The 24,371-nt window shown below is 40.6% G+C and overlaps 3 protein-coding genes across 3 annotated transcripts; 1 reads left to right on the plus strand and 2 right to left on the minus strand. All coding sequences in view use genetic code 11, as the record gives it.

Annotated features, from left to right (window-relative positions):
* Positions 1–2,151: 2,151 nt before the first annotated feature.
* On the plus strand, positions 2,152–3,539 carry EGR_01518 (hypothetical protein; the record flags this gene model as incomplete). Its single annotated transcript, XM_024490767.1, has 2 exons — positions 2,152–2,232; positions 3,507–3,539. The coding sequence occupies 2 exons, from the start codon at positions 2,152–2,154 to the stop codon at positions 3,537–3,539; spliced, it is 114 nt and encodes a 37-aa protein (XP_024354632.1).
* An 8,883-nt stretch (positions 3,540–12,422) lies between these two features.
* On the minus strand, positions 12,423–14,469 carry EGR_01519 (hypothetical protein; the record flags this gene model as incomplete). Its single annotated transcript, XM_024490768.1, has 2 exons — positions 12,423–12,917; positions 13,822–14,469. The coding sequence occupies 2 exons, from the start codon at positions 14,467–14,469 to the stop codon at positions 12,423–12,425; spliced, it is 1,143 nt and encodes a 380-aa protein (XP_024354633.1).
* Positions 14,470–18,635: 4,166 nt separating this feature from the next.
* On the minus strand, positions 18,636–23,477 carry EGR_01520 (hypothetical protein; the record flags this gene model as incomplete). The annotated part of the gene is made up of 4 exons (XM_024490769.1): positions 18,636–18,939; positions 20,915–21,074; positions 21,755–22,319; positions 23,424–23,477. 4 exons carry the CDS (start codon positions 23,475–23,477, stop codon positions 18,636–18,638), a joined length of 1,083 nt encoding a protein of 360 aa, XP_024354634.1.
* Between the last annotated feature and the right edge of the window lie 894 nt (positions 23,478–24,371).

Raw genomic sequence — 24,371 nt, forward strand, 5'->3', positions numbered from 1 at the left:
ACTTAAAATCTGCTCAATTTGTTTCAGAAACCGACTTGACCAAAAGCTGATCCTATTTCTTATCAAGATCAGATGTGGTTGTTTGTTTTATGTTCGCAAAGTCCTGCCAAAAGTAGCAGAGTTGTAAGCAGAGGTGGGGTACAGTTGCGTGAACATAAATACTCAGAGTAGAATCAGGTATCAAATGAGGAACCACGGAGAAAGGCGAAGTCCATGTTGAAGCATGGGACTTACGTATGGTGAGAAGCGTGGTGAGTGGCGTGTTCGGGGCTCTTGGTCAAAGGAGTGCACTAGCACGGATGCACACGCGCACGCGACGAATGGGTTGGTCTGTCCGTCTCACTGAAGCGTTCAGTGCGCACGACCGCGTACGTCCTCTCTCGCCTGTCCATACGTCCAAAGGACATGCGACAGGTGGCCCCAGCAACACGCTTGGCCCGCTGTGCGTACCCTCCACCTGCACTAAGCAATCTGCTGCCTCCACCTCCCCCTTCCATTCGTCTTGCTCGGCTAGCTAATTAGGCTCCGGTTTGTAAATACATACGAAGTTTACCGTTGGTATTTCACACAGAAAACTTGATGGCCTTGTCTTAACAGCCATTCCACCCTGACGGACCAAAGAAAGAATGCATTTCAGACGAGGCAACTAAGTAGCTGTTCTCATGCCGTTGCATACATTGATACAACGTTTGTATGCTGCTAAGCTCGAGAATAGAGACCAATTTATAAATGGGTGCAGTGAGATTAGTTTAGCATTCCAAACCAATATTCTTGACCCCAGCCACAGGTATAATGCCCATGCCTTTCTTCAGATCAAAGTTTCCGTGCAGATTAATGTATGAAAGTTTTTATTTTGTCCACCTCAATTGAAAAAGTTTAACGATCTAAAATCTGACGGGTCTACAGTGAAAATAAAGGGGTTGACAATACTCTGTATTCTTCAATTTAACCAGTGATTTTGTAGTGTTTTACTTCACTCAGACTTTATGAAAAGGTTCTGTCACCCTGACTTTTATTTCTCTATTTAAATAGGCTGGATTTGGGTTGTTGTTGTTTGCTGTTGTGATGATGGCTGATACGTCAGGAGCCCCATTAATAACTTCTCTTGTTTTTTGGCTCCTCACTAACCCAAAACTTCCGGACGTATCCACCATGCATTTGACCTCTGTCACTACCCAATCGTTCCCTCACCGATTTGGTCATGAATGCGGTAAAATTGACGAACCTAGCTGCACTAAGCTGAGTTGCATTCTCAAATATATTATAACGCTTTAGATATAGTTAATCAAGCCGGATAGACATGCATTATTAAAGATGGTAAGTAATATAATTAGTTTAATGTGGAATATATGATAGATTGGAGATTTTAAGAAAAAAAGAGCTTAATCTTCACCAAAACCCATCCTGCGTATTTATAATTATGAATTGTGCCGAGACATCTTAAAACATAAATCGCCTGACATTTGTAGGGACTTCAAAAAACGAGTAAAGTTGCTTCACATCACTGAGCTAATTCCTTGTGGCCAAATTCTTTTTGCAAATGGATCGTCGAGCCAGTATTACTCTAAGCAATCCATCAGCGCACTTCCATACTATTCGTATATGAAGACGTACGTGAGAAGTCAATCTTACACTGTTCCAAATTGCAAGTAAAGTCAATACCATGGTAGCCTCTTTAAATGAAGTGAAAATACAAATATTTTTGTGATGAGCCAACTGCCTTATTAGTTAATCAGGCAAATATTGTAGAGTTGACCCTCCCACAGATATGCAAAGAATATTGGCTGAAGGCATCAATGAACAATGGGCTTCCAATATGAACCGGATCATAAGAGGCTCTACACTTATTTGAAAAAATTATGCTTTCAATGCGTCTATTCCTAACTGAGGATCTAGCTGTTAAACCTAGTTCACAACAGCAAAGACAATTTGAATTTAAATATAAAAATCAAGAAATAATTTCTTAAATGGAGCGATCCATGTGGTAGTTCATGCAGATTTGTACAAATGAAAGCTCGAACGATTGGATGCAAAATGCATCATGCCGGGTAAGTTTATGTAGGAGTCTTGCGAACTAGAAACGGCATGGAAAGGACGATCGCATACCACGTCCAATTTCTTGACTCCTATTGTAAACTGATTGTGATGGTAATGTCTGTTGCTATCCCTGCATACCTGGCGTGTCGCCTCAACCTCATCACCGTCGTTGCTGCAGCAAATGCCTCCAGGAGGGTCAGTATTGATCAAATTTTATTGCATCTCTGGTCCTCTCACCGTAACTAATTGAAATCCTGCCTTTCAACCGTTCGCATTCTTTAGTCGTGGTTTAATACCACTTTCATACAAAGTTAACAAAAGCTTGTTTAAAGGCAATGATTTCCCAACATTTTTGCATTCACGAATGTGATTCCCACACCTTTTTAAAATTGATGGAATTTCCTAAAATTGTATTTTAATAAAAATGTGCATTTAGTTAGTTAATTATTTGCACTGTAAGAGGTTGAGCAAAATGCAATTCCATGACATTTGTTGTGTCAAATCAGCGATATTTTTCCATGATCTTTGTGATCAGCTTCAGATTTCACGGAGTATAAACGCGCTCTTTGGTAAAATAAAAAGCTTCTGATAACAAAGAGGGCTTTGAATGAGATTACGGTAGACCTGATAATCTTTCGTGAAGCGTAACAATAACGATGCTGGAGGCACAAAGTCGATGCGATCACGAAAACCTGGTCTAAGTTATGTAAATGTGTTAGATTGTCCCGCAATTAAGTAGCCTGCCCAAAAGTAATTTAAAACTGAAACAGTATTCAGTTCCTATTTTACTGTAATGCACTAGTCTTAATTGAGTTCGTACAATTACCATTGTGTGCAGAATGAACCAAATTGATCTAGAGCATGAACACTGCAAGAATGATCTCTCAGGTGGCTTTTGGAAGGTAGAACTAACCTCTTTTTATAGCTCTTATTTTATGACCAGCAATCGTGCCTCCATTCAAATCCGCATGAATTTGGATGTCCAGTACTCTGCGCAATTAAATTTTCTCTATTGACCTGGTAAGGAAGGTGCTTCAATGTGTGCGTTGCTTAGGGGTCGAAATCCCAGCTTATCCTTAAAGTGCATGCAATCTCATATTTACTATACACCATTCAGTGACAGCAGGCACAAATTATGGAATGCTTGACCGCGTAATCTTAATCTGGATGAGCAGCCCAGGAAAATCTTTAATAATGCCTCCTCCAGATTAATTTACTGTTCTAGGTACTGTGTATAAAATCTTGCGACCAGTATTGTAAGGATCGACCGCTTTATTTAGCAGTTTCTAAATCATTACTGCTCGAAGGTATTACACTGTGTAAACTCTCCCCTATGAATTAAGGTATCAAGCAGAAAAGAAGGAAATGTGGAGGCCAGCTTTCATGATTGAAAACAAGTCTACTAAGAAACATACTCGAAATCGGTTCAGTAAGTGGTTATGGCATCTCCATTTTACTGCGATTCTCAGCCGATTGTGGTGCTGGATCTCGGGGTGGTATGAGGTTGTGTGCCACTGCCTTTAGACTTGTCGGAAATTTTTTTTTTCGGATGACTTAAAATTGGAAGTAGTTTGTGTTGTACATCCGACCTTCATGCTAAAAGAAGCAGAATTAAGGTGGAGTTAAACTAGTTGGGAGCAAATGCAGCAACTGGACGAAAACTTTTAAAATAACCTTCACTCGGAAATCACTAACAAACTTTCCTCTCAACCAAAGGCAAGAAAATGCAATTAGGTCTGAGCACAGTAGCCGCCAAGTAATAAAACGGCAAATAAGTTCATCTGACCTCAGAAAGACCTGCAGAGAAAAGGATTCCTGGTTTTCGTGTGTATCTTAAATGGACTCGTCTGAGTGTTATTTAGGTGTACCTGTAAACACTCAGGTGAAATTTGGCCTTTTGTTGAATAAGGGCTTTATAGTTCATTCGTCTACTTATTAAGTACTTTAATTTTACAGCCTTAATTCTGAAGTCCCTGCTTCTTGATATTAACGTAACCCTAAGTGGTGATCTGTTGATGCGGTGTATCGTTTGAGGAAGTAAAAGTGTATGTAGCACTTGAAACAACCATGATCCGCATTATTCTGATCAGATTAAAAGGTGATCTTTCCGAATGTTTTCTGCTGAAAAAAAATGGTCATCCTTGGAAAAACATAAAAGAAAGTAGGAATTAAATCACTGGGCAAATTATACATGCATCAGTTTTATATGGTCACCCATAACTTCTAGATACAGGTATGGTAGATTTTTTTTGTATGAAAATGCGTTATTCACAAAGTGCTAAATGTTGGAAGAAAAGTTTGAAATTCAGGGTCAGGAAAAACATCGTAGTAGCCTAAATTTTCCTTTTTATTGTCCGAAATCTCTGTTGAGTGTAATTTTGAGGTGCGCTATTGGTAGCATTTATGCGTTTGTTTTACTTCCTTTTTCAATGATGCTCATAGTGGCGGCTATTAACCTGAACCATAACGGTGGCAACTAGCCACCTAGGCTGTTTTATGATATTACAGTTTGTTAAGCTGCACTTTTTAATGCACCTGATTAATAAAGCCATTCAATTCATTTTACCGCGATTTATTGGCTGTGAAATGTCCACATGATGTTCACAGGTTTGTAGGCAGCATAATTTTCCGAAGTGCTATTTTCAAAAGGTCCCACACGAGTGAACCCAAGCGCTACTAACATCGATCAAACGGCCATAAAACCACCCACTAACCGGATTAAAGCTTCGGCTTTTGATGCGCAAATCGGTTGATGGGTTTCCGGTGGCCAGAACCACAGCACTTGAGACGCTGCCTTCCTTGACCGACGGGCACAGTTATTTATTACCATGAAGGCACACATTGCCCAAACACCTTACACGGTTATGGGATCAACTTAGCGAGCACTCGGAGCAGCAGTTGAGCTGTCATTTATCCAACTGCTTTGACTTGGCCCTATGTCAAATTGAGAGCCTGCGTCACAATTCTCAACACACGATAACAAAAAGGGAAAGGTACCCATTAGCTGTTTTTGAACAGTTAGTTTTTGTCGAAAACGTACTAGGCACGTTCACAGAGCAGCTTGGGCGTATCATATTTTGCGTTTTGGATAAGGCGGTTCCCACATTAATCATGCATGCTGAGAGATTTCTTCTCCAAATTTCGTTTAGTCAACTTACTTTAGTGCATTACAAGTCACTGTTCCTGTTCGATCAAAAAGAAGGCAGGATGCACAACTTTTCTTCAAATTGTCAATTTAAAAGCAAGAGGCGTTTCTGCCATCAAGGTTAGGCGAAATCACGAAAGTAAAAGGGCCCTCACTTGAATGACTTCTTGTCCAGGCACGCAAGTAGGGACAACAGTAGTGAATCATTTAGCATTTTTATGGTTTTCACTTTTGAAAAATGTATAATAGGTGCATTTACTTTTGGGACCAATCCGTTTTCATTTACTGCCCACCAATGTATCTGAGATTTTAATATAAATATAAGTAGAAAAGCAAACGAATTTAGCAATTTCCATAGGAGATAACAAAGTTGGCATAACCTTATATAGGTCCTCAAGATTACAAATGATCCCTCCACTCTTGCCGCATGTCATTTTACTACAACTACTCTCACACAACTTTCTTAAAAGGAGGGTGTTTGCCTGTGTGTACCACCGGTGTAGATAGTTTCTTTGATCTACTTCGATACACTTCAAAACCGCTTTAGTGTATGCATAATCCAGAAATTTATTTGTTTAGTAAAACCAACAAATGTTAAGGTTGATTAAAGTAGCATCGGTTGACGATGACAGTTCAGTCGTCCCAACCGCTTACAATTCGGTGAGGGTTCAGGAGAATAAATAATGAACTTCAGCGTCCACTCCACCTCCTGTTCGGTGTTGCAGTTACTTGCGATGGTAGTCCCGCGGCTTCCATTAGTTAAATTGTGTGCGGCAGATAACTGTCTGTCTTGGATTCCTAAGAGTTCAGTGGTGAAAAAGGCATGAAATGGGTCCAAAACACTTAGAATGATTAATCAGCATTTTAGATTCTTTCAGTTACGACCATTCCACTGTTTACCTTGGTTGACTTACCTTAGAATTGATCAAAAGTGTTGAATCCGAATGGTATAATAAAATAAGGACATTTATACCTCACTCTGCAGAAATTGTGTTTTATTTCATTAAAGACACGTTTGAGAGAGTACATCAGGAAAGTTATTTACTGCTTTGGTTTTCAACCACCTACCAATATTTATAGCCTGTGCATTGGAAGTAGCACAACAGCTAACTTGCTACACAACCATTTGATGATAAGTAACGAGGAAGCAGGGAAACTACTCAAATAAAAAACTGCATGAAATTTGTATTATGTAACATTAATTAGCATGATTTCATTTAAAGAATGTGTTTAAACATCCACAATTTATGCATGTGATACTGCAATACAAAAATCTGCTCCAATTAAGGGAGGATTTATGGCTAATCGGAGAGTAAAGAGTGGCACACAATCACATTACACTCATGACATTAAAGAGGAGTCATTGGGGCGATTCTGATGGGAGTGGGAATGCGTTCTTTCTTGTTAGCACTACTTCAAACTTGTTCATCAGAAAGTGCATGGCTAATATTGGGCATTCTCCTCAAGTGTATTTTCTACTTTTTATCATTAAGCGATCCGAAATCTTCTAGTTGGTCGAATTTAAAAGCCCATTTTAAGTTTATTTCTGGCAAGAAAAGATATCGCAATTTTCCAAATGCAATTTCACATCTCCTCACAAACTGACGACAGCCGATCCTTTACGTCACGGATAGTTTAAAAATTTTGGAAGCGAATCATTCCCACGTCTATTAGCTCTTGTGGTAGTTGAATAACAGCATTTTTGCTAACCTGTTGCCTGCGAAGTTCTATATTTGCATGGAATGGTGGAATAATGCATTCAGATAATTTAGTTAGTCGCGGTATTCACCCTAGTAATATGGGGAAGCGTATTGAATTTCTCCTAAGAATTCCTGCTTATTTCTGAACTTTGGCAGCTAGTATTCCTAACGCAATTCCATGGTTCACATGAAAGGTCTCTTACTTTGGGATTTTTTAAATATGGGTCGTGGATCATGGTCCTTGTTTTGCAATTTACTTTCAAACCACTGTTCCCACAATGCCTTAAAGTCATCTAGGACTGTCGAAATCTTTAATTTATTTCGCTGTCTCCTGCTTAGCATGAAATTGCTTTCTAGTTTTTGAGGACTCACAAAATACTAAAAATTTATTTGCATCCTCTCCTGAGAGTACCCAACAGTGGCCACCAGCACTACGCAAGAGAAGTGTAAAGCAGCTATGTTCGAGATGGGACTTTGATAAATTATCGACTACCCTTAGATTTTGAATCTCAGCTAATACACATGAATTGCCCTTTATTTAAAGGGAGAAAAATTATTAGTCATGGATGGCAAATAAGTAACATCCTTCAAAATATGGGATTATAGTGAAGGTAAAAAGTTGGCACTTGTGTTTTATCCTCCAATTTTCATCTCATAGGTATGTTATAGCTATGACACTTCAATTTCTGTCCATATTTTAGTCGACAATAGCCTGATGACTACGTCTATCAGACTGAATTGTGAGGTCTTCTGTAAGTTGGAATCAAAAACTTTATTTGATTAAGCAATTAGTATGAGAGAGGTAGATGTACATTATTATTCCTGATAAGAACCGCAGATTATCAAATGAAATGATTCAATATAGTTTTCACATTCGTTTCATGGTCTCCAACTGAAAATTTGAATATCAATAGCTCCTTCGGTATGAATATCCTTTGAATGCCCAAGGTAAAATTATATCAGTAGTTTTTGTCGTTTAATATTTCAGTTTGATAGAAATGACAAAGTTCTCTCGGCAAAACTTCGGAAAAAATAGACCACTTTCAATCCACTTATATTAATTCCTGACTTTGAAGAACGCAGAAAATGGCAATATCGGAGCAAATGGACCCATACTTGACTTCGTAGCGAGGGGAAATCATGACGACATTGGCTTTACCAAAGTGGAACATCTCCTTTGCCACCACATCTAATTCTCTTGCTAAATGTTTGAACTCAGGATCAGCAGCGGATAACATTCCTCTTGGGCGGTTAAACATTAGCATTATTTATGACTGAAATGGAAGTTGATGACCCGCTAATGCCTGCACTGAACTGTGTTGTCATGATTAAACATTGTCCATTTATTAGTGAATCACGAATAATAAGTTCATCGGGTACTGAAGTTAATGGAACAAAAGAGAGTTGTTCTTAATATTGCCAAATGGGTCGCGGTTCTCTAAGTTGAACTTAAAAACTCATTGTCCCTGGTGCAAGTCAGGAATGTAAAATCTCCCACTACTAGTAGAAACATTTTGATCATCAGGGTTTTGTGAAACGAAGCATGCCAATTAACTTTCTTCTTTTAAAAATATTTACATTGTAAGACGCCTTCAAGTAAAGAAATTGAATATTATTAATGCATTATCTACTAGCACTCTATAACCAAAATCTTCATTTAAAAATTTCGTTCGCTAGATACGTGAAGGAGAATGCCATTTGCCTTATGATTTTCTTTTCCATTGCACCACCCTACGCGGTAGCACCCACCACCCCATTTGAAATTATGGAAATTAATTCACAGTTTAATTTGTGTAATCTCATTTAACCATGACAGCAAGACGAATAAATGAATCAGGTGATCTTGCCATTTATAGAGCCTGGCAAATGAGACACATTTAGGAACAAATCGCGTCTTGGATTCGATAGCAGTGACACAAGTGCTCCAGCTTAGGTTGATGCTCACGTTTGTGGTGGAGTTTACAGCACTTGTAAACTCATTTACAAGGATTCCTGGTCGTTAACCAATCCTACCAGAAATTTAAACCATCAGTCTTTTCAAGAATTACCCTTTGAGATTAAAATAAGCCTGATTACTAGTAAAATTAGTTATTTTTGTGTTAGCCTACGCTGAGAAGTCTGAATGAACTTAGACGAAAGTCAGAGGCTTGGGTTGTCGAAAATGCTTAAAAGTACGCTTCTTTAGGCTCTAGAAACTTGTATCATCATTGCGGTTGCAATGGGATAGTAGTAGTAGCAGTAGTTCAACTTTATATTAGTCGAGACTTACATTAAATTTTGTCTCTTGGCAGAGTTAAATGGCCAGTGAATAGAATAATTAGTTTGATTTTATTTAAGATTTTCGCCGCAAGAGGACTTTAACTAACCGTGCATCCCCTGCACACACTTCCATTCGGAATTAAAATGAGCTACTGACACCCGAATCACGCGAAGAGAAAAAAGCTATAAATTTTCCAATGCCATTTGGGGGAACTAGGATTTGTTTTCTTATAAATGGATGCCTTTAATTTATGGAATAGTTGAATGGGAAATTTGCGCGCGCATTCATTAGGTTAGCACATTTAAATGCAGGAGTGATATCTGGTACTGAAGGAAGAAGGAATGGACGATAAATTGACTCCTATCCAAAATTCTGACCGGGTAGGGCTAATTTCCCCTCAAGGGGTAGTGCATGCAAATGGCAACACGAGCTTTATTAGTAGGTGGATGCCAATCAGGGGAGCAAACATTAAGTGGACAGCTGTCACTTTCGATTAAGCAGGCAAACAACTGCCCAGATGGGCGAAGGCTCTCGCCCTCACTAAAAGGGAATCCGATAACGACAAAAGAGCAAATTAATACGAGTGAAGTATTGTTTTTTCCTCTACCAACGGAACAATTAAAACAAACCAGATAATTTTATTCTTAAAGAAAATTACAAGTTGAGAAATACAACTGAAAGATAGTTTCTATACCAGTATTATTAACAGGAATTCATTTTGCACCTTCTTCGTTCCTGAAATTTGCCTGTTTTCACTCAGCACTTATAATCACAGGAGGATATACATACTCAGGTAGGGGAGAGAGTAATATTGCCAGTTAGGAAATTATTTATCTTAAATTAAACGAGCTTTCACTCTTTAAACCTATTCATAATGAATGAGGTTCCTTCTGTAACCCTGTTGGAGTAATGATGGTCTGTGGTAATCACGGAAGCCACATGGTGTGTTGTGCCAGTACTTCCCCACTCAAACTACCTTTCAGAGGTGTCTGTGTTTTTGTTTTGCCGTAAATAATTCTGCAAATCCTACCCCGTAATAGCATTTTCCTATTTTCTAACCCCCCAGGGAGACCCATTACACCCACGTGGTAGTTTTATTCTGCAAAAGCCGACACTACGGTGTGCACAGAGGACTTTGCCTTTCCTCAGCACATAGTTGAGCGAAATATGGGAAAGTTTTACCAAGCACATGTTACGCGAGGTTGCACGATGACTACGTTAGTTGAGTGGATCACACTCGCGCACGATTAGTTTAACTGCAATCCTGATAATGAGCAGAAGTAAAAGGCAATGTTATTGTCTTTGCATGGCTGTTTCCAATCAATTTGTAAGAATTCTGCGACTGTTCCCTACGTTACAATTTAAACCGCAAAAAATCAAGGTGACAAGCATCCGCTATTTTAATTCATGACAAGGAATGGGCACCTTTTAAAAACCTTATTGCATTTTTGAGGAATAGAAAAATGAGCCATAATAATAACCCCACATGTCAGCACATCCTTCATATCTATCTACTTTTCGTGACCACATACGATATAGATTTGCAAAGATCCATTTTCCAAAGAAAATTAAACACCTGGGATAAACTTTTAGATTCCCATATTAAATGCTACTTATGTAGACTCAGTAGCAATGCGTCAAAATACTTCATGCAGATGAAGGGGAGTTGCCTGCGGACAAAAGTTGGATAAGTAAGGTTATAAAGGAGACGATAAATGAGCACTCACGAGAAGTTTCTAAACGACATTTTCTACTAGAAGGCCTGGAAAGAAGGGATAGAGTTGGCAAAAGCCATGTATACAACAAACGACGTCAGATGTCACGTTTAATGGACCAAGTGGGAGCAGGGCTCGTGGTCCTGGTGAGCGTGCTGGGCCGCGACTGCTGGTGGAGATGGTGAGGCGTAGAACAGCCATGCACTTGCCGCTGTCGTTCCGCCGCCTGCACCGCCGAGGTAACATTTTGGTTGGCGTCGCGCAGCTCCTGAAGTACCTCGTCCAGTCCGCGCATATTCAGACGTACTAGATCGGTGGGCGACCTCTCCTCCGACTCGTAGACGCCCGAGCCGAAAGAGAGTGACTTGCCCGGTGGCGATTTGTACACACTCCTCAACAGGCCCGAAGTAACTTCTGTCTCCCCTCCTTCCCTCGGTGTCTCTCCTCTATACGGACGGTACGCCCGCATGCTCGACATGCCTGTCATCCAACTGTGGCGTGGAGACTCCAATGATGCTGAGTACACCAAAGACCCTCTTCTCAAAACAATGCGTGTGCTTATTTGCTTATTTATAGCTAACTGTATACTACGCTGTACTCCTTTAGCAATCATGCAACGCTTCCCTCTGAGACAAAGGTGATGTAATGAGCGTGCCTAGGATTTGCCTCACCATGACTCATGCCTAAATGTTTAAGTTACCCTAAATTAAATAAAAGTAGCGTTGGTTGCCATGCACAATAGTGTTATTTACTACTGTGTACTCAAATTAAATTTAGGGTGATGAGTGTGATTATACCTACAACTTAGACAAGCAGAAAAAAACAACTTAGTGAAAACAAGTATTTTCATAGAGACAAACAAGTATGTGAACGATAAAAAGGATGGCTGAGAAATTATTGCGCTGCAACATCAATTGGACCGAGTCTCTTTGCTTTCTTTTCGGCGCTGCTCGTGTTGCTGACAGTTCTACATGCTTCTAAATGCAACCTCTTTTCGCATTAAAATGTATGTTTAAGGAGTACATTGCTTGCAGTAGCCTGATGAGCAGACTCGCTGTTTGATTGTTGGTTTTCAAGGTCGGTGGCTCATACACGCATGTTGTTAAACCACCCTGACACCTGACTAGAGGAATCAAGGTGCAAAAAATGTAACATTGATAAACTCCGGGAATTTAGTCGCATACAAAAATTGGTAAGGTCTTTCGCTATGGCGCAGTCAATGCTCTTTGAGTGATCGTGGACCTCATAACACACTTTTCTATCCATTTAGCCATATTCAACAGCTAAACCGGGAGAACTAACTGTTGAAAAGATATAGGTAGACTCGAACTCGGTGATATTCTCATTCAAATACTACAAATTATTGGAAGTTATACAATATCGCAGTATTTTGACATTACGACTTGATAATCGAATGCCCGTACAGCAAGGATGCACCACTTTATTAGCTAAAATTTCATTATTTCAGATTGTGAAAGTCAGGAAATCAAGGAAATGTGAGAATACAACAAGGCATAACGTCAGCGCTCTGTGGATCAACTAAAGGTACGTGTCTTATCACATTATCATGACCTACTTTGGCGATAGCTGGCCAGATCGGAGGTCTTTGGAGAATAGTTGACAAATGATTTGGGGACAACGGATGGTGGTGTGTTGTTGATAACAGTGGCACCGTTGTATCTAACCGAATTTCCAGACCTGCTCTCATCACCCTCGAGAGCATTAGTGATAGTGATGGCGCTGGTGTTCGCCTCGCGATGTTGGCGGGGTAGGAGGAGGGGGGTAGTGGGTGGGGGCGGAGCGGGAGGAAGGTTGGTGTCCTCTGAACGCTGCACCCTGGTACTTGGAGGCCCCAGACCGCTGCCCGGATGCCTACCCTCCGTCCCCTGCGTATCCTTTTCACCCGCCTTCTCTCCACTCTCCGAGGTGGGCACGTTGTCGTACAAGCGCAGCTGGTGCGCAATCCCATTCGATGTTGCCTCCTTCACTTCTGCTGTTGGCGTCACTGGTGTTGGTTCTTTTGATTGCAACTGCCCGTTGGTCTTCAGTTGCGCAGCGATCTGGGCAGACAGTAGTTGCGATAAGGCGTTTTCACTGGCAGGAGTGATTCAAACTCTCTTCATCAAAGTATTTAGTCTCCAAACGGCTGTCTCAATGCTCATTAGTCACAGTGCCTATTGATTAGTTACCACTACAGTTTCATTCACAGCACCTAATTTTATGAAGGTACCCGTGTCAATTGCGCGAATGTATCAACATGATACCTTACAAACGCGTATGTTTAATAATTTCACGATGGTAATCCGGTGGTATGCGTTTGCTGAGAGTTAAGATGAGTTGATAATTATGGCAACAGTTGTGCTAATATGAGCTTTGAGATATGCGCTTAAAAGACGAAAAATAACTCAACGAACAGATTAGGTCCTTTTCCTCTTCAAATTGACTTAAAATTCTTGCGACTACCAAACTTAAACAAGTCCTCAATCAGGAGTTTAGACTATCACTTTGTGTTGGGTAAAAACATTTAATGAAACAAACACTGTTTCCCATTCTGTAAAATTTAATTGCGGTTTCCCTCATCTTCACGCCAATGTAAAAGCCCACCACTTTTAGAAGTTTAATGTAAACCTTCGATCCTTCTTAGTATTTTGCACATTTAAACTGCATTTCGTCCCTCTTAAAATATTCTTAATCTCCGAAAGTTATTACAACATTAACCATTGAATGTACAATTTGCTTGGATGTTAAATGGAGCTAAAATCGAGTTAGTAATTAGGTAATCTAGCATTTATCCCTCACGAATTATGCCTACAACAGCCCCTTGTAAGATGCGTATAAGAATTTTGGGCTCGTGAGAAATCCAATATGCTGCTTATTTTAATATCATTCATATTTGTACGTGATAAACATTATATAGTTTTGGATTTCCTAAGCCCACTTTAATAGGTTTGAGCACACACTTACAGCTTTTCCCGGTGACGCAATAAACACGCCATTGTTATTACCCACTGCCTTTTCCATTGGCTTTTGTAATGAAATAGCTGAATCCGTGGCACCGCTGGGTAAGCAGTTCCCCTGAACCTCCTCCCCCTCCTTCTGCGATACGGTTTTATCCAATATTTCCTCCACTTGTCGTCTGACTGGTGTTGATGAAGCTCTCTTGAAATTCCCCGATGTCCACCAGCCACCGTTGCTGCCCTTGCCACTGTCATTGCCACCGGGGTTGATGGTGCCACGCCAGTTCCCCTTCGGACTAGGACTCCTGTTACCCATTTTGGAGAAGGACTTAGCACTTCCCAAGTCGGGGGAGCCCTTCAGCGGCACCGGTGGCGGGAGCTGATCCGCGGCACCGGAAGACCCCATCTCGGCAATGAAACAGTGTTCCTGATGTTGCTGCAGCATCTGCTGTCTTGCGGCCTGCTCCTGACGCAAACGCTGTTTGGCCTCGAGAGCAAGATGGCGAATCTGCGACACGATAGCATCCACCGGTTGGTTGTTACTGGGAGAACACATGAAGAAGAAGCGGCCGTCGCCGGTGGAGCATCGGCGACCCGCGTCAATGCGCAGCACGCCTCCTACTGCGCCGAATCTGCAATCAGGCAACTTGGTCATTAACCCCACTTATTGTTAACTTTTTTGTTAATATCTCTAGCCCTTGCACATAAACCCCAGAATTCAATCAAGTTCTCCAAAGCTGATAAAGGATGACAACTGGCGGTGGCACCTCTGTTCAGCGGATATTTTAATGTCTTTTACTTTAAAGTAACCTAAATGTACTTATTGAGTTACAGTAAACTTAGCGAGGAAGCGCTTTTAGGTTTCACGAAAATAATGGGTCCTAAACTAAGTCCATAGCTGAATTCAGCATATTGAAAAGCATTTAACAAAAGTCGGTCATGATCATTTCCAAGGAAATAAAGTGTGTGCACAATTGGTAACCATATAGATTGGGATTTTGAACCAAATTGTCATTCACGCTGTGAGATCACGTTAATAACTAGTGATATTTTAATCGAATTTCCCTTAAGGAATTTGTGCATACGAATGCCTTTTTTCAGATAATCATCGCTAAAAACAAGAACAATGGATGCGAATACGATTGTCTGAACAGAGTAACTCCACTTTGTGGCAGAAAGCATAATCGCGTGGAATAAGTTGTAAGGGTGAAGCGGGCCTGTGATCCTTCACATGATGTTTACAGGCTACGCACTGGCCGCGTCGTGCAGATGGATTGCAATGGCCTCCACAGACGAGGTAAAAGGCTTCTGCGTAATTGTACGTGGGAGTTGTTGGTCTTCGCGAGAGAGCTCTGTTGAATTTTGGTGTGCCAGCACGTATATATGTGCAACAGATACGAAGTCACGGCGCCCATTTCCTGGACAATTGGCCTAGTCATGCACCAGTGCACCTCCTCGGACAGTTTGGATAGCACCTCTAAGTTAAGCGTTGTCTGAGACGCCACACTACGCTACACTATCTCTTGTACTGCATTGTGATTTGCACAAGAATGTGGCACCAAGTTTGCAGAGTTAGCTTTTGGGTTTATTCCGTAAATCGTAAATAGTTGAAGAAACTTAAAATTTTCCGAACATCCAATCGTTTGTCCCCTCGAAAAGAATGTAAACCCAAAATTCGTGCAAGTTTAACACCGTTCGAGTTTCTTAGACTGTGACAAAATCGGTATGATTTGGTAAAAAGAACTTGTGTGATGGCTTGACGATTTCCATTTTTCTCCAAGGCGATTAGCACGTGACAATTCTTGGCTTAAATTGCAACGCGAGGCACAGCACTTTGCCAATGTATCGGCCTATTTCATCCACTCTGAGGATGTTGAGAGAAGCATGAATCGCAAATAAACAGGCACGCAACCATCATTGCCACAAAAGGCGTAGATTCGCAACAAGAGAGTGCTAGAGTGAAGGCTAGGATAAGAAATCAGGGGCGTGAATTGAATAGCTCCATCACGAAAATGAAACACTCCTAACAATTAGGTGTCAAGCCGAAGCCATCAAAAAGTCATCGGACGTGATTTTACACCACAATATTTGAATCTTTTTTAGTGAGTCACTTGTTTCCTCATTTATCTTTTCTGATCTTTTCGAGCCCACAATATGAAAAATCGATGAACCATCATTTTCGGAACCGAAAAGCTAACATATATTATAGTTTTTGAAACAAAGTATAGTCTAAGTGCCGCGAAACCTCAAATAACAGTGAGGTGAAAGGTTCAGTAATTTCGCGAACTTTGGGTGCTATACTATGGTCGCCACAGGCTCCTTGTCATTACTGTCCTTATAATAGACTTGTCGGAGAAAATACGCAGGAAGTTGAGGGGTTCCCGACGCTGTCCAATGGAGTGTGCAGTGAGAGGACCACCAAACAAAATTGTAGTCAAGGCCATAAATAACTTTAGCCATGCTTGTGATAATACCTCCAGAGTATGTGGATTACACATATGAAAGTAGCGATCGCTGGATGGACACTTGTTCAACATCCTTATGAAAGGAAATATTCATCATCCCAAAATCGTCCCATTCAACAAATTAGCCGGAATATTTGTGTTGCAGCTAAAGCAAGTAGCATATATTGTGCTGTATCTAACCTAGTGGTTGCCAGAATAGTAGTTTCCTTTTTCGAATTTAGGAACCGTAAAAGTGCCAAAAAGTTCGCTGGAGATCCACTTCAATTTTACTTTAGGAATCCCTGAATACCCCCTCAATTTTTAAAATAGAGCAACCCTTAACTAGTCCCTTCTTAAAAGGGAGATCTTTAAGAATATTAAAATCCTGGTGATGCCCTTTTCGTCATGCCGTCCCTGCTGATACGTGAAACGCGGATTTTCCGGTGAATGGTAAGTGCATGCTTATAAGTATACGCGCTCTAAAGTGCGTCCAAATGCACCATGAGTTCAACTGGTGTACACTTGTCGATACCTGATCCGTGATTTACGTCAATTTACGCAGCGACACGCAACTCTGGTTCCAAGTACATGCAAGCACGCATCTCCACCCCACCGAGGCTTCGGTTGGTCGCGACATGTGGCACGCTATTGTGGTCTCGGCTTCTCAACTGCCCACTTTCACCACTGATCAAGGTGGTGTAAAGCTTCTATCTATACTAACTGATTAAAGTGCAATTACTTGCATACATTTAGCCCAGGATTTGTTTTGGCGGGAGAAAAGGCCAGTCGATGTTAAAGGAAATTATTCTATTTGCATTTTAGTGGCCCCAATCTCATTCGTCACCTCTAAGAATTTAGCCTCTCATTGAAATTTGAAATTAACGCCCTACCCGCACACAATCTACGACACGTAATCAAACCTCATGTTCCAAATTTACTAGAGTTTTGCGCTTTTTTCATTACACTTCTTTACGCTTTCTGCCATAATGCTCATTTAACCTGGGTCTGCATTCACAAGTAGGCATCAGTGAATTTTTTCTCTGTATTAAAAATATACAACAGTATTTCCCTACCAACTACTCTTCTTGCCTTGCGAAGTAGTAAGCGTTTGTGGAAAGAAACAACTTTTTGCTCCTCACACCTAGAAGATTTGATCTCTGGCGTCTATGAGACGATTACGGCAGTGAAGCTGAGCAGTAGCGATAACCTCATCATGACCTCGCATAGTGATCAATGAATGGAATTTGATGAGCAAAGCATTAGCACGCTTCCTACCTATAATGTTTTATTACCTATTGGTTAAAGTGAAAAGAATTAAATTCTGTCCAAATGCAGTACTAGTCGATACTGGAAGGGATACGCATTATTCTAACAAGACGGCGAAACCGTACTTGAAAGAGTGATTCCACTGGAACAACCTGCACAAATAAGGAAATAATCAGAACGGATTTCTGTTTGAAATCAGTTCCAACGGATTGACTTTTGAAGAGAGCATAATGACCGAAGATAGGATACTGATTGCCAATCGGCATCTCAGAAGATTCACCTGCATGCATTCATTCCGTGTCGCGTATGTGATGTAATATTCTACCGACACCAGGGTAGGCAGTGAGTCACTCCAACACTGCTACCGCTATCCTCGGTATAAACGGTGTATGGAGAGACGGACCACGCCTTCCTAGGAGGTTGTTGCAATATAGCATTCTACCGGTTGTGGGCGTTTTTAAAGTCGCTCTGGCTCAATTGGTCATTTGGTACTTACACGAGGCCTTCCGTTCATGACTTTTATGCTTCGTGGTTTTATTGGGTATGCAATTACCTTCGAGCCTTTTCAATATAGATTGGTATTTGGTGCATAGGGCATTCTCAGCCATTGCATACAGTAAGCGTCTTTAGTTCTTCATATTCGCAACTTGGAAACAACAAATTTGCAAGTACACATGTCGAATGTTGTAAGTAGGGAAATGGAAATAATTACATAGATTCAAAAGTTGCTGGAGATGTTTTAGGCATGTTGATTGTCGATACTTCTGGAAAGGATATTTTTCCCTTTAGTGCACCAACTAGGCTCAACATAGCCATCCTTTCAGTAGGCAACACGGTAGTTATTACAAGTTAAAACATCCGCTATGAATGAATTTACACCAAGGAAAGGTTAATGAACAATTTCTGGAACTACGGCAATTTCACAAGCATTATGGATATTTAATTCGTTCGATTTTCGACAGGTAAAGTTGACATTATTTTTTTAAATTGTTCTTTTGTTTACCAAGTACGTAATCAAGTATTCGGGCTATGTTACACCACATACTAGGAAGAGAAAAAAAATTACAAGGGCATTCAGATGCTTAATTGAATTCCTCAGCAGAAGAGAAGATCACATCAAGAGGAACCGTGGCGATGAAACCGTCTCGTCAGTTTGGTGCGTCGGCTGCATGAGAACCATCTCGGCAGCGTGAGCGGCACTGGCCAGCCTGCCCCACGTGAACCACCGCCGAGGCGGCGTGCACGTGCGATTCAGGGAGCAGCGGCTGACTGACTCGACTGATAGTAATAAACCCGCCGTATGATCACCCGAGAGCAGTGAATGCTCACCAACTGCGTTTTTTGCGTCGCGAACATTACACGATCGAGAAACATGTGAAATTACAACTGAAATCCACTCACTATTCAGATCGGGCCTGGACCATACGGAAATGCTACTATATTCACCATTAACTCTTTCAGACTGCATGAAATCACTGTGCACGGAATTTGAAATGCGCAAACACACGCGATATTCTTAGTGGCTCATTCAGTCTCACCGGACACAATCAGTTTATTACGTTAATGGGATCGTTTTCGCTATCCAAGTTTTGAAGAAAGTACAAAGCTATTTTATTTACACGACAAACAACTATTAGCGCTTACCCACATATAATACATGCCAATAGATTTGTTTCTAAGGTTTTCACACAATATTTACCAGTCTAGGGCGTAAGAGACTACAAAATAATCCAAAAATTTCATACAGAACTACTTGTGGTTTCATTTAGATACAAAAGAAGTTTACGTTAAGAATTCGCACAAGCATACACATCCTAAGGATGTGAAAAATTCACATAAATGGTAGGCGTTGTAACATTATTCTCAAACCTTTAACGAAATATGACTTTAGTGATTTTTAAACTCAAAAACTCTGATTGACTTAACAACACGAATCTTTGAAATAAAAATACGATTGTCTCCAACCACTTTGTAAAAAACAAAAACAAAAAAAATTGTCAAGATTTCAGCTGCACACTTACAATGACTATTAACTTCACACCAAATCCAGTACTGATTATTTAAAACATTGCCTTTTACCGCATTCACATTTCGCCATTCTTGGAGAAGGATGTTTGAGACGCATATAATCTGGGGGTGCTTTATTCCTAGTCTCGATAGAGAAAGGAGGCTACAGTAACTCCCCGATTCCGAGCATTGTCACAATACTATAAGGAAAAACTTTGTTAATGTGGGTTTTTAAAATTTTCGTGTCCGTTATTGTTTCACTTGTACCGAATAAAGTCTAGGAATTGAATTATTAGGGAAAACGCCGAAATGTACACAATATTTTCTGATCAATCTGCTCTAATCCTTCAAATTCATGGCCTTTGCATACCCTTTGCTGGCAAGACAATTTTCGCCAATCACACTCACGACTAAGAGCAAAGAGGGAGCCTTCAAGGTTGTAGGCTGTGCATGTCACTCACTGCGCATTTTTCGTGCCAAGGAGCCGTTTCTTCTACCGACGTGCGCCATGTTTCCTCCCCCCCTCCCACACCCTGACAGACAGATAAAGATTTTCATGCAATGCGCGCACAACGAGAGTGCTACCCTGTGGGGCCAAATGTATTTCCCGGGATGTGCAAGTCCATAAGCGCTGAGCACATGAGGTGCTCATTCTACCACTGAATTTCAACGATAGGTGTGAGTTCATCAGCAGAGGAGTGTCAAGGTAGGTTCATCAGACTTAAACAGCGCTCTCTGTTTAAGATGTACCGAGGGATTTCGAACAACTCTGGGTTGAGGCTAGGCCAACAAGAAGGTGAGTCCGTATTTCTCATGCCCCTTGTCAAGGAATGTTTAACTAAGGCGAAATTAGTGAGTGCGGCCCAAAACAACAGGTAGAAGCATGCGAATTAACACAGTGAATCACCTTTCCCACGACTAAGACTGAGAAAGGTAATTCATTATTATATGAGAAAAGAAAATTGGTGATTTTGCCGTTACAAGAAGTCATTGGTGTTTTTAGCAAAGTTTTTGCACAGACAATTTTTTCAGGGCGAAATCCAGACAGGTTTAAACATACCCTCCAAAATAAGAACGCTGCCCTTTGTATCAGATCCATTATTTAAAAAGTTATCGCAAACTCTCTCTCCATTCTGTCACATTATTTTTACATAGCTTATTAGTTTGCATCAAGATGTACTGCTCATCAACAAGCTGTATAAGTATTCTTCCATAATGGTGGCGTAATGGGATCTGGACGAAAACTGTTGGAAAATTGTTGCCTCTTCTCAGCATATTAGGACACTTCTTGATGTACTTTTATGAAGTGTGTGCTGGACACGCGCTTCAAATACAAGCAGTCCTCAAGCTAACATTTTTGTGGAGCAACAAACAAAAGCCTACCGCCGGATGAGCAGATAGGGGAACCAATGAAGGACCCGTTCGCCATTGTGATCAAGTAACTCCAGACGGTCATCAGTGAGGCGGAGAAAGCAATCCATCTTCGAAAGACGCAGCTTTTCCCAATCTCCGCGCTGTTGAATTATTGCTGGTATAAGGTCCTCTACCAAAAACAATGCAAATATGCTTTTTGTGCATTAACAACCTTCCTAATTAACATTATTAGAGGTCATCTGCAAAATTCTCAAATATGCAAAGGAATGATTGCTACAATAACTAAAGCATAAATTACTAAATCAAATATTGATTTAAATACTTCCACTTTTTTTCAAATTCTCATTTCGTACACCTTAAGAGCGGTATAACTCTAAAAATTTCACTGCAGATATTGGTTTTGAGTACAATTATAATTAAATAATGGCGAATGGTTTTTTAAAGAACTGAGCCCTCTCACTCCTAAAGGAAGTATCAACTTTCACTTCTGGGACGACAGTTTGTAAAAGGTGTTGCCTCTGCGTGAGTCGTTGGGCCGACACTTGTCCACGCCGAGAGAGGATGACCCAGGAGTAATTAAATACTAATGGTTTGTGTTGGGGTGACTTAATGGTTCTTTAAGCGACTGCGCGTAAACTTTGTCCTGCCCTGTACTAATTTGATGATGCATCCATTTTTTAAAAATCTGACTAAGAGGTAATTAACGCCGTTGGAGAATGACTAATTGGGCATGGTCTTGTTTATGTTAAATGTCCATCTTCGATTTATGAGTTAACGATCCTCAATAGCCTCTTCAAACACCTAATCACCTAGATAGAGTGGATGTTAGTCACTTAATATTTGACTCACGTGCAGAACATGGCTCATAAACCTCATTATCAATTGTGTCGATGTCAAGATCGTATCGATTATTGACGTTTGCGCTGGAATCGCCTCGAAGGGTATCCTGACTGTCCGATGGGCGCAGCGTACCCACCAGAGAGTCTCGCGACTGCGTCAGCGGATTTTTGGCCGCCTTTTTCCTCTTCCCCAGGTTAGCTTTAATCATAGACATCCAAGTAGTGGCCTCTGTCTCACCTGACATTGCGAGGTAAAGTCGTTTATTTCCGAAAATCCCCGCTGGAACTAACTTCAGAGCAAAGTAGCCCACATCGTTGATTGAAACTGTCACCACAGTGCATGACTTGTACTCGGAGAGGTTACAGAGCGCGGTGAAAGCCCGAGTAACTGGAGTCACTGACGAAAGCTGTGTGGGGTTGCTTGTGCTCGAAATAGTTCCAGTAGCTGAGACTCCTGAAAAGATGCTCTTTATATCCTCCTCAGTTTGTCCAAATCCCAACGGGCGCGATTTTATGCATAAAAAGGTGTCCGTATCATCTGTCAACAAGCGAACTTCACAGGGGACCCAATGATCCTGCGAAACAAACGTTAAATGAATGGGTTAATTTGTCGCTAATATACTTTGATCTATCCTGCGCGCTATAGCAACTGGTCAAGAGCAACACTTTTTAAGCATGGATTATGGAGAGGAAATATTCGCAGAATTATAAAATACCGACACTTTAAATTGGGTATCGCAAATAATGACCTGTTATAGATGACCAGATAAACATTAATCACGTTCAACATAAATTGGAGAAAGGTCAAAATTCACGGTTTGAACCCTAAGATAAGCATTTCATGATCGGAGTTGGGGGTTAAACATAAGCTGAATTTGCCATGAACACCTAGGCAATTACCAACTTTATGCATTAATAATGCACTGAACCATAATGAAATAAGTTATTGAACCTTTATTTTAATGTGTGTATGTATGTAGATGAGAAATTAGTTGATTAAGATCATGCATGATTTCATATTTCAAAAGGCTGCAATCACAACCCAGTCATAGAAACGCGAAAAAGGATCTGATACGCGAAGAACCTTTCTTAGGTGTTAATGGTCACAGCATTTACCCACTGAAAAGTGTTAAAGCTCAAAGTTAGTTTAAAGATATCGAAATTCGAATGTTACTTCCACGAGACACTTGCAAAAAAAGCGGAAACAAATAAGCGGGTAAGAGTCGGAAGTTAATTATCACAAAAGGAAGAATCGTCGGATTCATAAAAGTGAGTAGAAAAAAGGGAATTTAGCAAATTTTTACGAAGATTACATGAGAAGATGGCAAAGATTAACTAATGTAATCGCATATCTGTAAACAAAATCTAATCATAAAATGTGCACAAAATCGGGATCCGAACAAAAGTAGAATTTTAGAAAAACGGCTTTAGGTGGCTGCAAGCCATTAGAGGAATGATATTTGGATTGGTATGCGTAACTTATTCCCCTGCATAATTAAACAGAAACTTATCCCATTGTACAAAAAAAATTATCAGGTTCGAAAGTCGGGACATGCAAAATTAAGGAGAGCTTCCTCTTTGGGAAATTTCACGGGTTACATAGGAACTACCAAAAACAGAATATAGCAGCGCGCGAAATACTCCATGGGTACAGATAACTTCAGTTGATAAAAATTCACCTTTGCGGCCTTAATGAAGTTGGCCTTCACACAGCAATGACTGACCGCATTCATCACGACAAGCTGACCAACACCCACCGCACCATAAAGTGTAATTTAAAAAAAGGTGCCGGCTTGCTGCCAAGGTCGAAACTTCCAAATGGGATAGCAAAACTAAATATTTATTGACAAAAATGTAGGGCGCCCAAAACTTAAAAACGCAAGATCTATTGCATTGAATTGGCTGCATGACTCATAAATCCCATCATCAGCACATGCAGTGGACCGCCACTAATAAATTTCATGGGTACGAAAGTGTTTTATTCCGCCTTACTGTTTTAACAAATTATACTTGTTTATTATGGCTTAATAATGTGTAAAAATCACTATAAAAGCATTTTGGCATAATTTACGGTGTTTTTGTTACTTATGCAAACCATTATTTGCTCTTCTGCTATTTTTCGCATAAATGCTTCTGATGATATAATCAAGCATTGGTGTGATTTACTGGGGCCTAATTTTCATCAAATATTTTTAGTACAGTTAAAGCTACAGCCTTCCAAACTCTTGTTTAACTGTACTTTCAACCGCTCGGACCCTTTAGATCCTGCGGATTACACCTGTATTCTGTTATCTCCCTGGCCGTCTTTTGCGTAAACAATGGAGTGTACTCCATGCTCCTACAGACCATCACAACTTCAGCAAAGGGAATCAAGTCGCTGCAAAGCACTAAGTTGAGTGGACTTACTTATTCGAAGCTTTTTGGGATGGAATGTAAGTCTAGGCAAATGTCGGTCAGCCTATGACCATTCATTTGTGGCCGGAACTTTAGCTTTGGAAGGTACTTATATCGCTGTATGAACAAATTCGGGTCGAGGTTGGCATGCGACTGCCCACGATTTGAATTTTAGCCCTTTTTTGTTTTGTCGAGCCATATCAACCCCCGGTTTTTTAAATTCGGCGCTGGAG

This window comes from Echinococcus granulosus (genome assembly GCF_000524195.1).
Source record: "Echinococcus granulosus chromosome Unknown EG_S00006, whole genome shotgun sequence".
NCBI lineage: Eukaryota > Metazoa > Platyhelminthes > Cestoda > Cyclophyllidea > Taeniidae > Echinococcus > Echinococcus granulosus.